At 43.5% G+C, this 13803-nt stretch overlaps 1 protein-coding gene across 11 annotated transcripts in view; it reads left to right on the forward strand.

Moving 5' to 3' along the window:
- The first annotated feature begins 724 nt into the window (after positions 1–724).
- CADPS2 (calcium dependent secretion activator 2) overlaps positions 725–13803 on the forward strand; it is a 312136-nt gene continuing 299057 nt past the window's right edge. For 7 of the 11 annotated variants that reach the window (XM_072033268.1, XM_072033281.1, XM_038184296.2 and 4 more), the window contains exon 1: positions 727–1143. In XM_072033268.1, the coding sequence (XP_071889369.1) occupies positions 817–1143 (327 nt within the window). In that variant the 5' untranslated portion in view covers positions 727–816. Of the gene's footprint in view, positions 1144–13803 lie in introns of all 11 variants that reach the window. The other 4 variants (XM_072033275.1, XM_072033270.1, XM_072033291.1 and 1 more) reach the window with 2 other exon arrangements.

The raw sequence follows: 13803 nt of genomic DNA on the forward strand, positions 1-13803 counted from the left end.
CTCATGTCCTGGTACCGGTACCGGCACTGCCGTGTGTGTGTGGCTTTGCAGGGACCAGAGGAGGGCTCCTTGATCCTCCTGAAACTAACGTGCCTTCCCTCCCCAGGGCCGCTGCCCAGAGCACCGCAACCAGACTCCACACATTTCACTTTCACGCACCGAAACCTTTTTTATGTTAGTTGAGGAAGCGACGCTAGCAGGCTGCCACCCGCTTCTCGCAGCCCGAACTGTGAAGACGAACCCCTCTGGATCCGTCCAAAACACGGATCTGTGAGGGATGCGAGCTGCCTGCTGGCAGCGGGGGCATCCTCGGCGAGAGAGCGACGCTTCGGCTCACTCCTCGTCTCAGAAAAAATAAATAATAAATAAATAAATGTTCTCAGTGTTTTCTGTTTATCTGTTTATTTATTTATTATTGTATGTATTTATTTATTTATTTCTTACTGGAGGCATCTGCGATGCCTGCCGTCCTGCCCGCTCTACCTGTCAGAGGATGCCGGCGAGCCGTGGTGGGGCGGGGGGCTGCAGGCACCCCCGGGACGTTTTGGGGCGGCCCCGGGGTGCGGGGTGCGGGAGGGAGGCCGAGGGGAGCCGGGCCGAGCCCGGCAGGTGCGGGCGGGCGGTCTCTGGAGCCCAGCCCCGTCCCCGCCTCCGCCGGGAGCGGCTCGGAGCAATTCCCAAGGCAACCCAGGCTCGACCCCCTTCCCAAACCCCGCCTCCCCCGGCCCGCCCCTCGCTCGGCTCCCGGGAGGAAGCCGTCGGGGTGGAAACTCGACGTGTCCGGGAAGGCGCCGGCCGCTCAGCCCCTCGGCCGCGATGCTGGACCCTTCGTCCAGCGAGGAGGAGTCCGATGAGCTGCAGGAAGAGGAGCGGCGGCGGGACGGGCCGGGGGCGCCGGCCGGGGGCTCGCTGCCGCCGCCGCGGGAGGTGCGGGGCAGGGAGGGGGGCGCGGGGCGGGCGGCGACCCCCGGTCCCAGCCCCAGCCCCTCGGTGCTGAGCGAGGGCCGGGAGGAGCAGGAGCGGCTGCAGCGGGAGGAGCGGGAGAAGCGGCTCCGGCTGCAGCTCTACGTCTTCATCGCCCGCTGCATCGCGCACCCCTTCAACGCCAAGCAGCCCACCGACATGGCCCGCCGGCAGCAGAAGGTGAGCCCCCCCCGACGGGCAGCCCCCCTGGCCGCCCGGACGCACGGGCGAGACCCCCGGCATCTCCCCTTCGGCTCCCCGAAGGCGAGGGGCTGGAGGAGGGGGGCGGTGGGCACCGCATCCCCCTGGGGACCCTCCCGGGAGTTCCCGGAGCTGCCCCAAAACCGGGCGCTGGGGGCGCGGCGGGGGGCTGCGAGGCTGTCGGAGGGGTCCCGGGGCAGGCAGAGGGGTCCCGGAGCAGCCGGAGCGCCCCGAGGTGCCCCCGAACCCCGCTGCGGAGTGGAGAGGTGGAGGAGGCTGCCTTCATCCTCGGGGCAGCCTCACCAAAATCACTTCGTCCCCTCGAGCATCAGGGACGTGAGGGTCAGCAGGGAGGCGGCAGGCGGCCGGGCTGCCTGCGGAGGTGCTCGTTTGTTTCTGCTCCGTGACTTCTGAGCGACTGCTCAGGTAGAATACCTAAAGTTTTGCAGCAGGGCACCGTGCTTCCAGACAACTCCTGTAAACGCTCAGTTCTTGAAGTGTTTGGTCTGAGCTACTTGGAGCTGTTTTACTTTCTGTTCGGTTCCGTAAAACAACAACAAAATGCCCACAGCACTTTCCAGCAGAGTGTTGATATGGCACAGAAGGAATTCAGTTCAGTGTAGCTTTTTATGATCCTGCTACTTGCATGTCTCTAAAGCTTTGTAAGAACCAATACAAAATGGTTTGGGGTGCCAGAGTTATGCCTGCTCTAGGCTATTTCTGCTTAGTGAATTCTTTGACAAGTGAACATGGTGATAATAATATGATTACTGCCAGAAGAACATTTTGGTTTTGTTAAGTTTTTAGGTGCTTAAACAGTGATACCCATGTACAGACTTTTTGTAAGCAGGAATCCAAAGAAAACCCCATAGAATTAGGGTTTTGCCCAGCCCAGTGAGGGTTCCTCCACTCTGAAAGAGTCATCACAGTGAAGATATCTTAAGGGACATCTGCCGATCATCCAGTCTGCCCTGCTCAAACCTGGGGTGACAGCAGTAGTTCAGGCCAGCTGTGGCTTTGTCCACCTGAGTCTCAAAAACCTCCAGAGATGAGTTCCCACAGCCCACCTCTGTGACCTGCTCCATCGCCCTCCGGGTGGTGAATTTTTTCCATATCAGCCTCAAAGTTGCAACTTGTGGCCATCAACAGCAGAAGATACTGAGTGTTTAGAAGTTCTCACTGATCTCAGTCCCTAAATATAGGAACAACATTTTAAAAATAATGACAGTATTATTTTTATTAATAAGATGTATGAAAGGAGACTGCTGATGTGCAGCCAATACAGAAATGTAGCACTTGTGGATATAGCATATGAGCAGGGAACAGACTGACAGAATTGACTTGATAGTTAAAATTAAACGGTATTCTTGTTAATTTCTGGTTTTAAGTGAATTCTGCCTTTTGGCTTAACTACTGTATGTGGAAAGAGATTTTTGTTGTGTGTAGGAATTTAGCTGCAGGACCAGAGTGATTTGTCTCTTGCTGGTCACAAACTAATGCTCTTAAACAAGGCGTAACACACAAAAATTCTCTCTAGGAGTTGCAGTTCTCTCTAGAAGTAATGAAATATACATAAACGTCCTTCCTCGTACTTGATGATTTGATGTAATGTCTGGTGAAGTGCTGAGAATGGTGTAGCAGAACCAGTTCTCAGAGTTCAGACAGGCTGAGGGGAGCTGAGAGCCAGGTGGAGAAGCTGCTTTGTGCTGCAATGTTTGCAGTCTGTGCTGCACGGGGGTCCCGTGTGCACGCTTTTGGGTGTCCCCTAGCTGGACCCATGCTCAGGTAAAGCACTGCCATATTTCCTGAAGGAATTTTCTCCCTGGTGTGCACCGTTCCTTCATCTCTCGCTCTTTCCTTTCACGACTGCAGTCTGTTAGTGGCTGGCCCTCCATTGTGAGGTCCCCAACCAGTGTTATTCAACAAGAGCCATTCACTGCCGCCTGTCCTGCTTGGCACCAGCAGGTAAGTGATCCAGGGCCAGAACCTGCAGTGCTCCGTGGGTCCAGCTCCCAGCCCAGCCTGGCTCTGGTGGTGCACTCTTCGTGCTTGTGCACCAGCAGTTTTTCCGATCACCTAAGAATAGTATCCACCCTGCTCGAGAGCAGAAGTAATCTGTGCTTTCTGCCAGTTCATTTGGCGTATTGCTGAGCAAATATTGCAGAATGCAGTTTACTTCTGTTTTAATGTGGTACGTATTATCCAGTAAGGGAGTGAGATGGGATTCACATATCAAACATCCTCAGTTGCATTGTAATATCAGTAAGGAAATGGTTTACAATACGGCTGGATTCTTATGTGCTTTCTTCAGTATCAGATTGCAATCTACCATACAGTATCTCGAAACCATCATACTTAATGGACTGAGTTATACTAATTAAAGTAAAGAATTTTAGATACAGACAGTTTTGCTCCTCTGTTGCCTTTTCTCATCCTTCTTTCTTCCCACTAAGTAAAATTAGCTCAGCTCTATTGTCATATATAAGGTTAATTAAAAAAAAAAAAAAGACCAAACTTTAAGAGAAGAACTGTGACAATTTACCAACATCCGTCAACTCTGCCAGCTTGTTTTGAATGTCAAATTCAACGCAATTTAGCCTAAACTGTGCTGAAACAATACTTCTATGTCTGCCTGCATTCCTTCTGTAATCTGTAAGATACTTGACAGAAACGTTCAGAGTTAGTGGGTGACCTACTATTTCCTCCTGTCTTTGGCTACTGGTGGATTTGGGGTGAAGGAAGTAGAATAAGCATGGCATGATTTTTTCAGGGTGGTATAACAGATCCTGACAGTGTTGGAGTTAATTCTGTAAAGTGTTAATCCTACTCCTAATAACATATCTTTAGTAGGTATTTATGGACATTTGACCATGCATTTTCCAAGTTTTTAGAGAAATATTACTGCATCAATGCATTACATGTCATGTCATTAGCAAATAAGACTTGCTTATCTTGGTTTGAAAGAGTCTTTATCACGTTTTTGTAGTTTCCACTTTTTCTAGTGAATCTTCTGGAATAGATGTTAGCATCTTTCCTTTTTTACCTCTCTGCTCCTGTTCCTTCTTAGTCCAGCAAAAAAGAAGCCATAGTTAACTAACATCATTCTTTTTCCTTCTCCATTTGCACGCCACCCAAACCGAATCTCAAAGCAGTCCACAGGCTGACTTTGTCCTCAGAAAGTTCATGGGATTTAGGTGATAGAGTGAATTGCAATCTCTGTGCAGCTGTCTTCCGTCAAGACAAAATGGTGTACGTGAACATAACACTGAAACAGGGACTAGATAACAGCCCTGGTAACTGTAGTTGTATAGTCAGTTGTATACCTTTACGTGCATACTCATTTTTATTTAAGGAGTGTAGGATAAAGGCAAGTTCTGTATCTGGGAGATGAATCAAAGCTCCTGAGGAAGGAAGGGGCAACGAAATGCTACAGTTAAGTACCATCACCAACAAAAAGGTATTCATCCAGTGTTTTTCTTCCTCAACATCTTAAAATTTACTCCAGTAAAGCAGTCACACGGCAGAAATCCAAGACTGGGAGGGGAGTAATGCTCCTACGCTAAAGGAGATTTCCTAATGCATTAAAGGCTTAGTACATCAAAGCTGATAATTCAAGTCTTGCTTTCATAGGTGATAAGTAGGAGAAGTAATTGAGCCGTCTGTTTAGAAATCGTAACTAAAAGAGATTTACTTCATGAATACACACTGACCTGTTGTCCTTCCATTTCCTCCATCTACCTGCTTCCCTGTGAGCATATGAAAAACATCAAGTTATAGTTAATAGTCAAAAGTAGGAGTGGTAATATTCAATCCTTTATTTTTGTCTGAGCTTAATGAATTTGTTCTTTCCTGTTTCTTGTGCTTTGCCTCTAAAGAAGAGGTTCATGAATGACTTCATCAAGAATATGTTGGTTACAGGGTCAGACTTTATTCTCTGTATCACAGTTCTGTTCTCAATGTCTTTATTTCTCCTGCCCCAAGCCTCACTTATTCCTGTTTTTGAGCTGGTCTTGTGTCACTTATTGATTGGCTGAGCACGTTTTGGGAGGGAAACTCATCTCATGGTTTCAGAGCCTCCTTCATGAGATGCTTTTTTTAACTTCTAGTATGAAGGAGAATACATCCAAAGCCATTCTTGTTGGAAATTCCAGATGTGTTTCAGAGGAAGAGCTTAACAAGAGAACTTGTCTATTTGGTCAAAATTCTGAAGAACTTTCTAGGAAGACATCTTCTATTCCTCTCTTCAATATTTCCTTTACAAATCTTTTTTATTTTTTTTTTTTATTTTGAGAAGGAATTCAGAAAGTCATTTTAAATCAAGTTTATTTACCTTCCTGCTCCCTTCACAAACACCTTGTCGTGATTCGTTAAGCCATGGGTACTTTGTTTTCAATCAAGTTAGTATATTTTGTTAGGCCCTGTCAAAGCCCATTAAGATGCTGGCTTGTACAGCTCCATACTTATTAAGGCAAGACTACTGGCAATGAGATCTTTTCACCCCAGTGAGAACTCACTCTTTGGGAAAGAAGAAATTCACATCTGCAGGAGGAAGGTTGCTCACCATGGGCAACTGAGTCAACCGTGGCTGAAGAAACACTGAAGGGTGTCGAATGAGGCAGAGCTTTCTGGTTACCAGCACCAGTTCAGAAATGACAACCCTTCTGAGTTTTGATTTAATCTTACACTGTGCTGCTGCCCAGCCAGCTCAGCACTGATTAGTGGCTTGGCTGAAAGCTGGGCAGTGTGCTGGGAGAACTAGTCTTTGGTAAATAACTGTGTAATGAAGTGGGTATGCAGGGACAGTCTACAAACTTCATTCTACTATGCTGAAAAATTAATCAGTCTCTTCCTTCGCTTGCTTGTTTTGTTTTCTCTGCCTATTTTAGCCCATATTTGCCTTTGATATTTGACTTTTTTTGATCATTTGAGGGGACAACTTTTTTTTTTTTTCTGAATGAGGCTGTTGAGTTCTTTCTGTCACCCATGTGGTTTGACAAGTATGTTAACTCTGTTGGCAAATACCCCATTTCAAGTGCTGGAGAAAGACTACTTATTAGTTTTTCTACAGGGGAGCTGACAGGATGAGTTTGAGGACTCAGTTGACTGTCGCCATCTCTGCAGGAATAGTACCAGGGAATTGGCTGGTTGGGATGCCTGGCATTTCTCACCCCTTCCAGGCAGTTTTTATTCTCCAGTTATAAGTTTTGTGTGTCTGAGCTGTTGGTAATTGGTGACACAGAAGCAGAAACACCAGATCCACTCTTTTTGTCCTAATATTTCTCTCTGATATCATCTGAGAAACATATTCATTGGTGCTGTGGAGCAATAAAACTGGTAAAAATATTCTCCCCCTCCAAACCATATTCCTTTGCCTATATCTGGTCAGTATGCCAAAATATTAATTATCATGTACGTGTCTTTAACTGTAAAATATTGCTAGAGCAGAAAATACTAGTTGGTTGCTAGTTGACTATTTTCTGAATGAAGCATTTCTTATAAAAGCAAATTATTTGTCCCTTCCCCCCCACCCCCATGCTTCCTTCATTCACACTGTTCATGACTAGTTCATGTTCTGGGGCACTACTTGCCAGTTAGTAGTTAGCCTGTTTTTTCCTTCTGGCTTTGCACCATTTCTTATTAATATTCGTGAATGTCATCCTGAAGTTGCCTTTTGTATACAAGCTTTTTTTTTTTTTTTTTTTAATGTATCTCTGTATATGTTTTTTACTTTCCTGTAACCCTTCTTGTTTCTTTTTTTCTGTATAGATGTCTACTACTTTGCTAGCTTAGCGCATCCCTGTCTCCTGCTGCTTCGCTTTTATTCCTGTGCTCACAGGAACTGGAAAGCTAATAGCTCAGGGAAAACACTCACTTCCCATTTATCAACAAGAGGTGGCTATGGGGAAAAATTGAGTGATTTTTGTCTTTCTGGGAAGGTGCTTGGCTCTCCCTTCTGATTGAGGGGTTTCTGTTGGGGTGCTAGCCTTTGTGCCTTGACTCTGGTCCTGTATTTAGTTGTACCTGAGCACCAGTTTTACTCCACCTGAACTGTGTGCCAACCTCTAAATTTTTAAAAACTTTTTAGTCTATAAATCTCTTTTCATACATTTTTTTTGACACAGTTGTTGCAAAGATGCCCCCTGTATTTCTTGCTCCTCATGCTGCCTGCTGCTGGCTGTGGCATGCTCAGGTTTGGTGCTCAAACTTCTCTTTGTGTTTTAGCTGTTGTCTTTCAGGAGGGGAGGAACAGCATCTGCCGAACGCTTATTCCCTCTGCCTAGCAAGTATCTCCAAAGCCTGCTTCTGCCTGGAAGTGCTGGCACCGAATTGAAAGCAGCCCAGCACTTGTGAGCTGCAGCTGATTCCCACAGGTTTCGGAATAGCAGCTGTGAAAAGTCAGTTTTCAGTTTGTTGCTGTGTGGGGGAAACTCTGAGCAGCAGGAGAGGCAGAGTGTTTGTCTGTGGGTACCAGGCTGCATCAGCTTAGGTTTGTGTTTTGAAGGTTATGTTCAAAGCCATAAGCACTGAAGGCTTTTGATTTTTTTTTCTTTAAAATTCTCAACAAGCTGATGATAATTCCTCAAAAAAAATGTTTCTGGTTCTTATTTATTTTGCAGTGAGGAGATAAAGTGTGTGCCTCTCTTCAAGCGTGATTACTTGTATGAGTAAGTTTAAGAATGTTCTTGAGTGTTTTTCCTGTCAGGAAGAGGAAAAGCAGTAATTAACAGCCTCGTGAAGAATGGATGGTCAGTCCTACATGGAGCACTCTGTAAACCCCATGATCCGATGAAAAAAAATTAGAAAAAGAGAAGGTGATGGAACAAGAATCTTTTTCCAGCGCTGTCTCCATTTATCTTGCACACTTTGGTTATTCATTTACGTGCAGCTGTTTTGGCAGTGGGGTTTGGTAAGTAGAGGCCAAGCTTCTGTTCAGTGCAAGTAGCAGAGGGAAGCTCAGAGCGGTGCTGTAGCAGAAACATCCCTGGAGCAGTACTGAGTGGAATTGTTTGGGGCACAGACAGTGATGTGGAAGAAAAGACAGATCTTGGACAGGGTGTAAATGAGATCTCCAAAGAGATGATGCACTTCTACAAAGAGTAGGGGAGAAGTGGGAATAGGTAATGGACTGTGTTAGAGGTATTGAGACATGGAACTGAATTCACTTTGGGGCAGAGGAACTGTTGAGCAAGAACAGTGACAAAGGAACAAATTTGTAGCAGGGAAATCCACTGGTCATCAGTTCTGCTTTTCAGTATGAAGCAGAACTGAAGGAAGAGTATCCCGGGGATAAGAGTTTGCATCAGAGGTACTGGGCTAACAAAAAGAGATACAGATTAAGCTGGAAGAAACTGAAGAGACTCAATGTCCATGTTGGTGTAACAAAGAATAACAAGGGGAAAGAGTGGGTAAGAGACTTGGTGCTCAGAAACCGGACTCTGTGGAAATCAGTATGGTAGGATGTGTGTTTGGGTAAACAGTGTTTTCATGGTCCCAGATTTTTATTTTTTATTTTTTTTCTGCAGAAGGTTTTAGTCATTTTATCAGCTTGGGATTTTCTTATGGTGGTTTCACGAGCTTTCTGTGAAAATAAAAAATAGACCTCCAGGCAGTGTGTGCCAAATATTTATCTTGCTAGCTTTTACTCAGGAGCTACTCTGGTTTGTGCTTATTGCTCTTATGTTCCTTCACTGATTTCTGAATTATGTATTCTGAGGCCTTGTAGCAGGGTATGGGCGGCTGTTTCTCCTACAAAAGTTTTCTCCGAATGTTTCATCATTCCAACTGCTTAATACATCAAATATGCATTAGTGCTAAAATATTAATATTGACCAGTTTATTCTGATCCCCTTATGGATGGATCATAAGCAAGGGAAAGAAATAAAGAAGTGGTTGTTTTGATATAGGACTGATATTAAATCATTGTAGCACTCTGTTCCCCTCAGACCTCCCGTCTTTCCTGCACTGTCACCAAAGGAAGAGGATTTTTCAATCCCTTACCAGCAGGGACTGAAGAGCAACAAATAGCGATATTATTCAGAGACTGAAATTTCAAATCCCATTAGGAATGTTCGTCTGGATCTTGGAATCTTCAGCTTGCCTCTGCTGAGCAGAGGAGGGATATCTGCCTGAACGGACACTTGGATTCAGCTCATGGTGACCTAACACCAAATGTAATGTCATTCTGGTACCCACACATATCTTTACAAATGGGGGTTCTAAGTGTGCTGGTACATGCTTGATGAAATAATTATAAGCAGTTTAATGTAAATAGTACAACACGCATCAGAGAATAATCTACTTTATATGTTTCTGTTTTCTTTCTCAGTATGATTTGTCTCCCAAATTCAATAGCTTTAAACACATCACTTGACATTTTTAAGGCCAACTTGTAAAGTTGTCTTTCTCTGCCATCCAAGTTTTTAGGTACCATTCCTTAATGCTTCCAGGTCTTCTTCCTTAATAATACATGCTTGAAAATGACTGCCTATGTTTTGTATATATAAAACTTATGTTTTACCACCTGCAAACATATTTAATAAAAAAAAAAAAGCATCTTGTTAAGGTAATCTGGGAACTGAGATCTGGCAAGATATGGATATGTAGATTTATTTTGCTTATGTGTTGCTGAAAATAAAATAAGAATGCTGTTTAACTGTGTAAGGTAGGGGGAATTTTAAGAGTAGTACTTTTATTCTAAGACCTCTTTACTTCCTAAATCTCAAGGAAGGAGAACAATAAACTGGAGTAGGGCTTGGGCACTATCTGTGGTCTTTGCTTGGTCTTCCTCAAAGTTGCATTGAAACAACTGGGTTCTGACAGTCTTTCTGTTACTTTAATAAATGATGCTCCTCATGTACAGACGGCAAGTTGTAGGAATTAGAAGTATTATTTATTTAAAGTGGCAACAAAACTTTTAGATGTTCACTAGACCATGCCCTGCTTAATGTGTTCTAGATGTTTAAACTGTAACAAATTAACATGTTAATAATACATTGTAGTGGGTTTGTGTGGCAAGGTTTTGGTAGCAGGGGGTCATAGGGGTGGTTTCTGTGAGAACTACAACATACATCAATTGCGTAGTTATTAACATGTATTAAATACATGTTAATGTATTAATTACATGTATTAAATACATGTTAATAACTACAGTTGCTAGTGAGAACTCAGTCTGGAACGAGTCTCTAAAGGTCACGGAGATGTGACAAAGTCATTAAGCTGGCAAAAGCATCCGCGCATGACCCTCTTACCGTATTATAAGCTGTATTTGGTAAAAGTGCGCTTAATTATGCAGAGCAGCACACAAGGGAAGGAGACTGAAGGAGGCTGGCAGAATTCTTCTGATAGTCTGAAAAAATCTAAGCCCATCTGCTGTATTTTGCTAACCTGTGCTGGATGGTGCTGGGCTGATGGCCAGTGGTCATGGCTGCTGCCCACTAGCTGGGAAAGAACGACCTGATGAGGTAAGTGAGTCTTCTAAAAAGCAAGAGCATCCCTGGAGGAACTTTATTTGTGACAGCATTGGTGTTTGCATCAACGTCTTATCTCAGATCAGGAGTATGCTTTAAAGTCACCCTCCTTGTCACACCACTTGCAGAGACGGGGCTTGGAGCACACGGATGCTGCTGTTTGTGGGCAAAGCTAAACCAGAAGTTAGATTATGGGAGTCCTTGCAGCCAGACTGGTGGCGGTCTGAGGCAAAGCAGCCTGAAGAGGATTTAGGGTAGATGTCAGGTCATCAGCATCAACTGCTTTGCTCTATGGATGCGCTCTCCTTGCATCACATTGCTTGCCAGAGGTGACCGGAGAGTCGGAGAGATTTAAAATACAGCAGCTCATACAAAGTCAAGAGATAGCTGGAACCTATAAGAGATAAGTAGCACCACAGTCGCCTTTCTGAGCCAGTAAAGCAGGACAGAACATGAAATGCAAACATAAAGCCAGCTAAAGTAACAAAGTAATACAGTCCTGCTATGCCTGAAGTTAATTAGGGGCAATAAGCTGCCCCTAATTACTACAAGTGTGGGATCCTCACCAAAGCTGCCTGGGATACTAATTAAAAGAACTGATTATAAGAAATAGGATGCATAATTAATGACTGGTAAATGATTTTCAAGAATGTCTTCAGACAGCAAATAAAGTGCCCTTGGAAAATATTGTGACACCCTGAGCCATCCACTGAATCTAATCCAGTAGATAGACCTGAACTGATTTGCAAGAGGTTGCTCTGCTTATACTTTCTAGTGCTGATGTGGGGATTAATGGGGGCAGAATGACAGGTAGAAGAGGAATAGTATTTCCATTTGAATATCAAATGTTCTTTGTTGTGGGTTTTTATTATTATTTAATGTGTGACTTCAATAGGCCCTGCTTATGAGATTTGCTGACATACCGTATTTCCTTTTAATAGTTGGCTTTGCAATAGTCTGCTGCTTTCACAGCTGAGTGAGTTTTTAAAGCTTGGAGAGGACCTTTTGAATAGCATCCTCCCTGTGTTGATCATTAGCATGTGTACGTGTGGCAACTGTTTGCTGTCAAGTGTATGGGCCACCAAATGGACTATAATTACTCTTTTTTAGGTTCTTGAAAAATAGCAATCTGAAAATTGTGTACAAAGTTTAAGGATTTCTCTTTTTTCTTTGAAAAAAAAAATATCTAGCCATATTAAAGAGTTTTTTTTTTTTAAATTAAGCAGTTATTTAAAAGGGTTAATCAGGGGTTAAGTTTTAGCCAGGCACCCATTTCGGTGTTCCTGCCTAATTGAGTACTCCTTAATTTGTAAACTTGACGCGTTTTAAATAGCCCTGGTCCTCAATTACTTTGACATGTTTATAGAAATTTAGATTAGGAATAACAAAGCTATAATTGCTTGGAAATTGCATTGAACCCTGCGTGTGATTTCCTGGGCCGCTTCTAAGCATCTGCCAGGGTCTGAGGCTGGAGGTGCGCTGAAGCACTGGGGCGTGAGACGCGTCTCCTGCTTGGCAGCAGAAAACGCTTCTGGGCTTCAATAACTCATTAGGATCTCTGGTCCTGTGAGGTTGTGATGTGTCTCTGGGTGCATTTGTGTGCTGGAAAGGGGGAAATTGTGGGCTTAATGTGAGCCTGAAGTGCAGCTGGGGTAGTGGTGGTAGTGGTGCTCATCGTGGTGGTAGCACGTCCACACCTCCCTGGGCACCTTGACATTTCTTGGTCCCCTGTGCTTATGGAGTGATGCTCAAGCCTTAAAGGACAGGCACACGTGGAAAATACACGTGTGTATGGTTCTGTGTAAAAGAACAAAGTGTGCACGAGTGTGAGAGGCAGAAAGAAAGCTATAGATACTGATATGAGGGGAGGGGCATTAGTGCTCCATTGCATATGACAGCCTAATCTGTTTTAAAGAGCTTATGGCTTATCCCGAATAAAAGTCGTTTAATACTACTAGTTTTCCAGATATATATATATATATATATATATATATATATATATATATATATATATATGTAAAAATTATAAATTGCTACTTAGTTTATATAAAACACAATCTCTTACCCCAACCCATTCTCTGCAGATGTATAGTTATGCCTTGGCTCAGTTTGGTAGCTCCTTCATGTAGAATGAAACTCCTAAACCTTGTCATAGGGAAGCAGAGATGTTTTCATGGCTTTTTTTAATGGCAGAGGTTTTATTTTTTTATTAATATTGAGCTTTTGGGATTGATCTGATTTCTTAGGTCTTGCTCAGAGTGTGCCCTGTTGAATACAGTACACTGATTTTCTACTCTTCTGTTTGTGCTATCTAGGTCTTACAAATATAAGAATTAAATACCATATTTGTTGTTGTATTTGGGGATGGATTTATACCTTGGCTGCAGAAACTTGCTTTGGGTCAAACCATGGCATATGTGTTCTCAGTGTGAAGATAATTTATTTTCATAATTTGATTCAATTTGTATTTTTTCTTCAGTGGAAAAGTAATTAGTTCCAACAGGAAAACAACTATACTAATTGTGTGAGTTCCTTTTTTTAAAGGGAAACAAGAAAATAAATCATCCCACTGCAGAACTGTGCAGATAGCTCTCTAACTTTTTCCCATGCTCACTTCAATAAGCAACTAGCAGACCTGTCGTAAGCTGCTTTTTGGAGAGGGGAAAAAAGTTGCCCTATTTTATTTTTAGTAATGATGTGGTTACAGTGGAATGGCTTCTTCATACCAGTGAGCAGCATCACACTGACAGTGCTAATAAGATAAATGGGGTAATGCATACTGATTATAATAGCAGCAGTGGTACGTGGATTGAGAGATTCTGTGAAGGGGTGCGAGATGTTGAAGCTCAGAGCAATACAGATGGTCAGCAATGCAAATCCATTTCAATCTATAATGCTGGAGAGCTTGGAAAATGAACAGAATTGCATATTAACATCAGAAGAAAATAGGTAGCCTTGAAGCTTTTCTTTCAAAAGGGCTGAAGGACTCAGAGCGAGAAACCAGATCATTTAGTCAATGAAGTGAACCTGTTCTTGGATGGTATATGTATGGGTGTGTTTAAGGCAGGTCTCAGAATATTTATTCACTATGGCCATTCATATGATGAAGTGAAAATTAGAACCTAAGGCACTATCAAAACGTGCTTGCAAGTTGCTTGCTAATTTTAAGCCT

Source organism: Anas platyrhynchos, chromosome 1 (genome assembly GCF_047663525.1).
Source record: "Anas platyrhynchos isolate ZD024472 breed Pekin duck chromosome 1, IASCAAS_PekinDuck_T2T, whole genome shotgun sequence".
Classification (NCBI taxonomy): domain Eukaryota; kingdom Metazoa; phylum Chordata; class Aves; order Anseriformes; family Anatidae; genus Anas; species Anas platyrhynchos.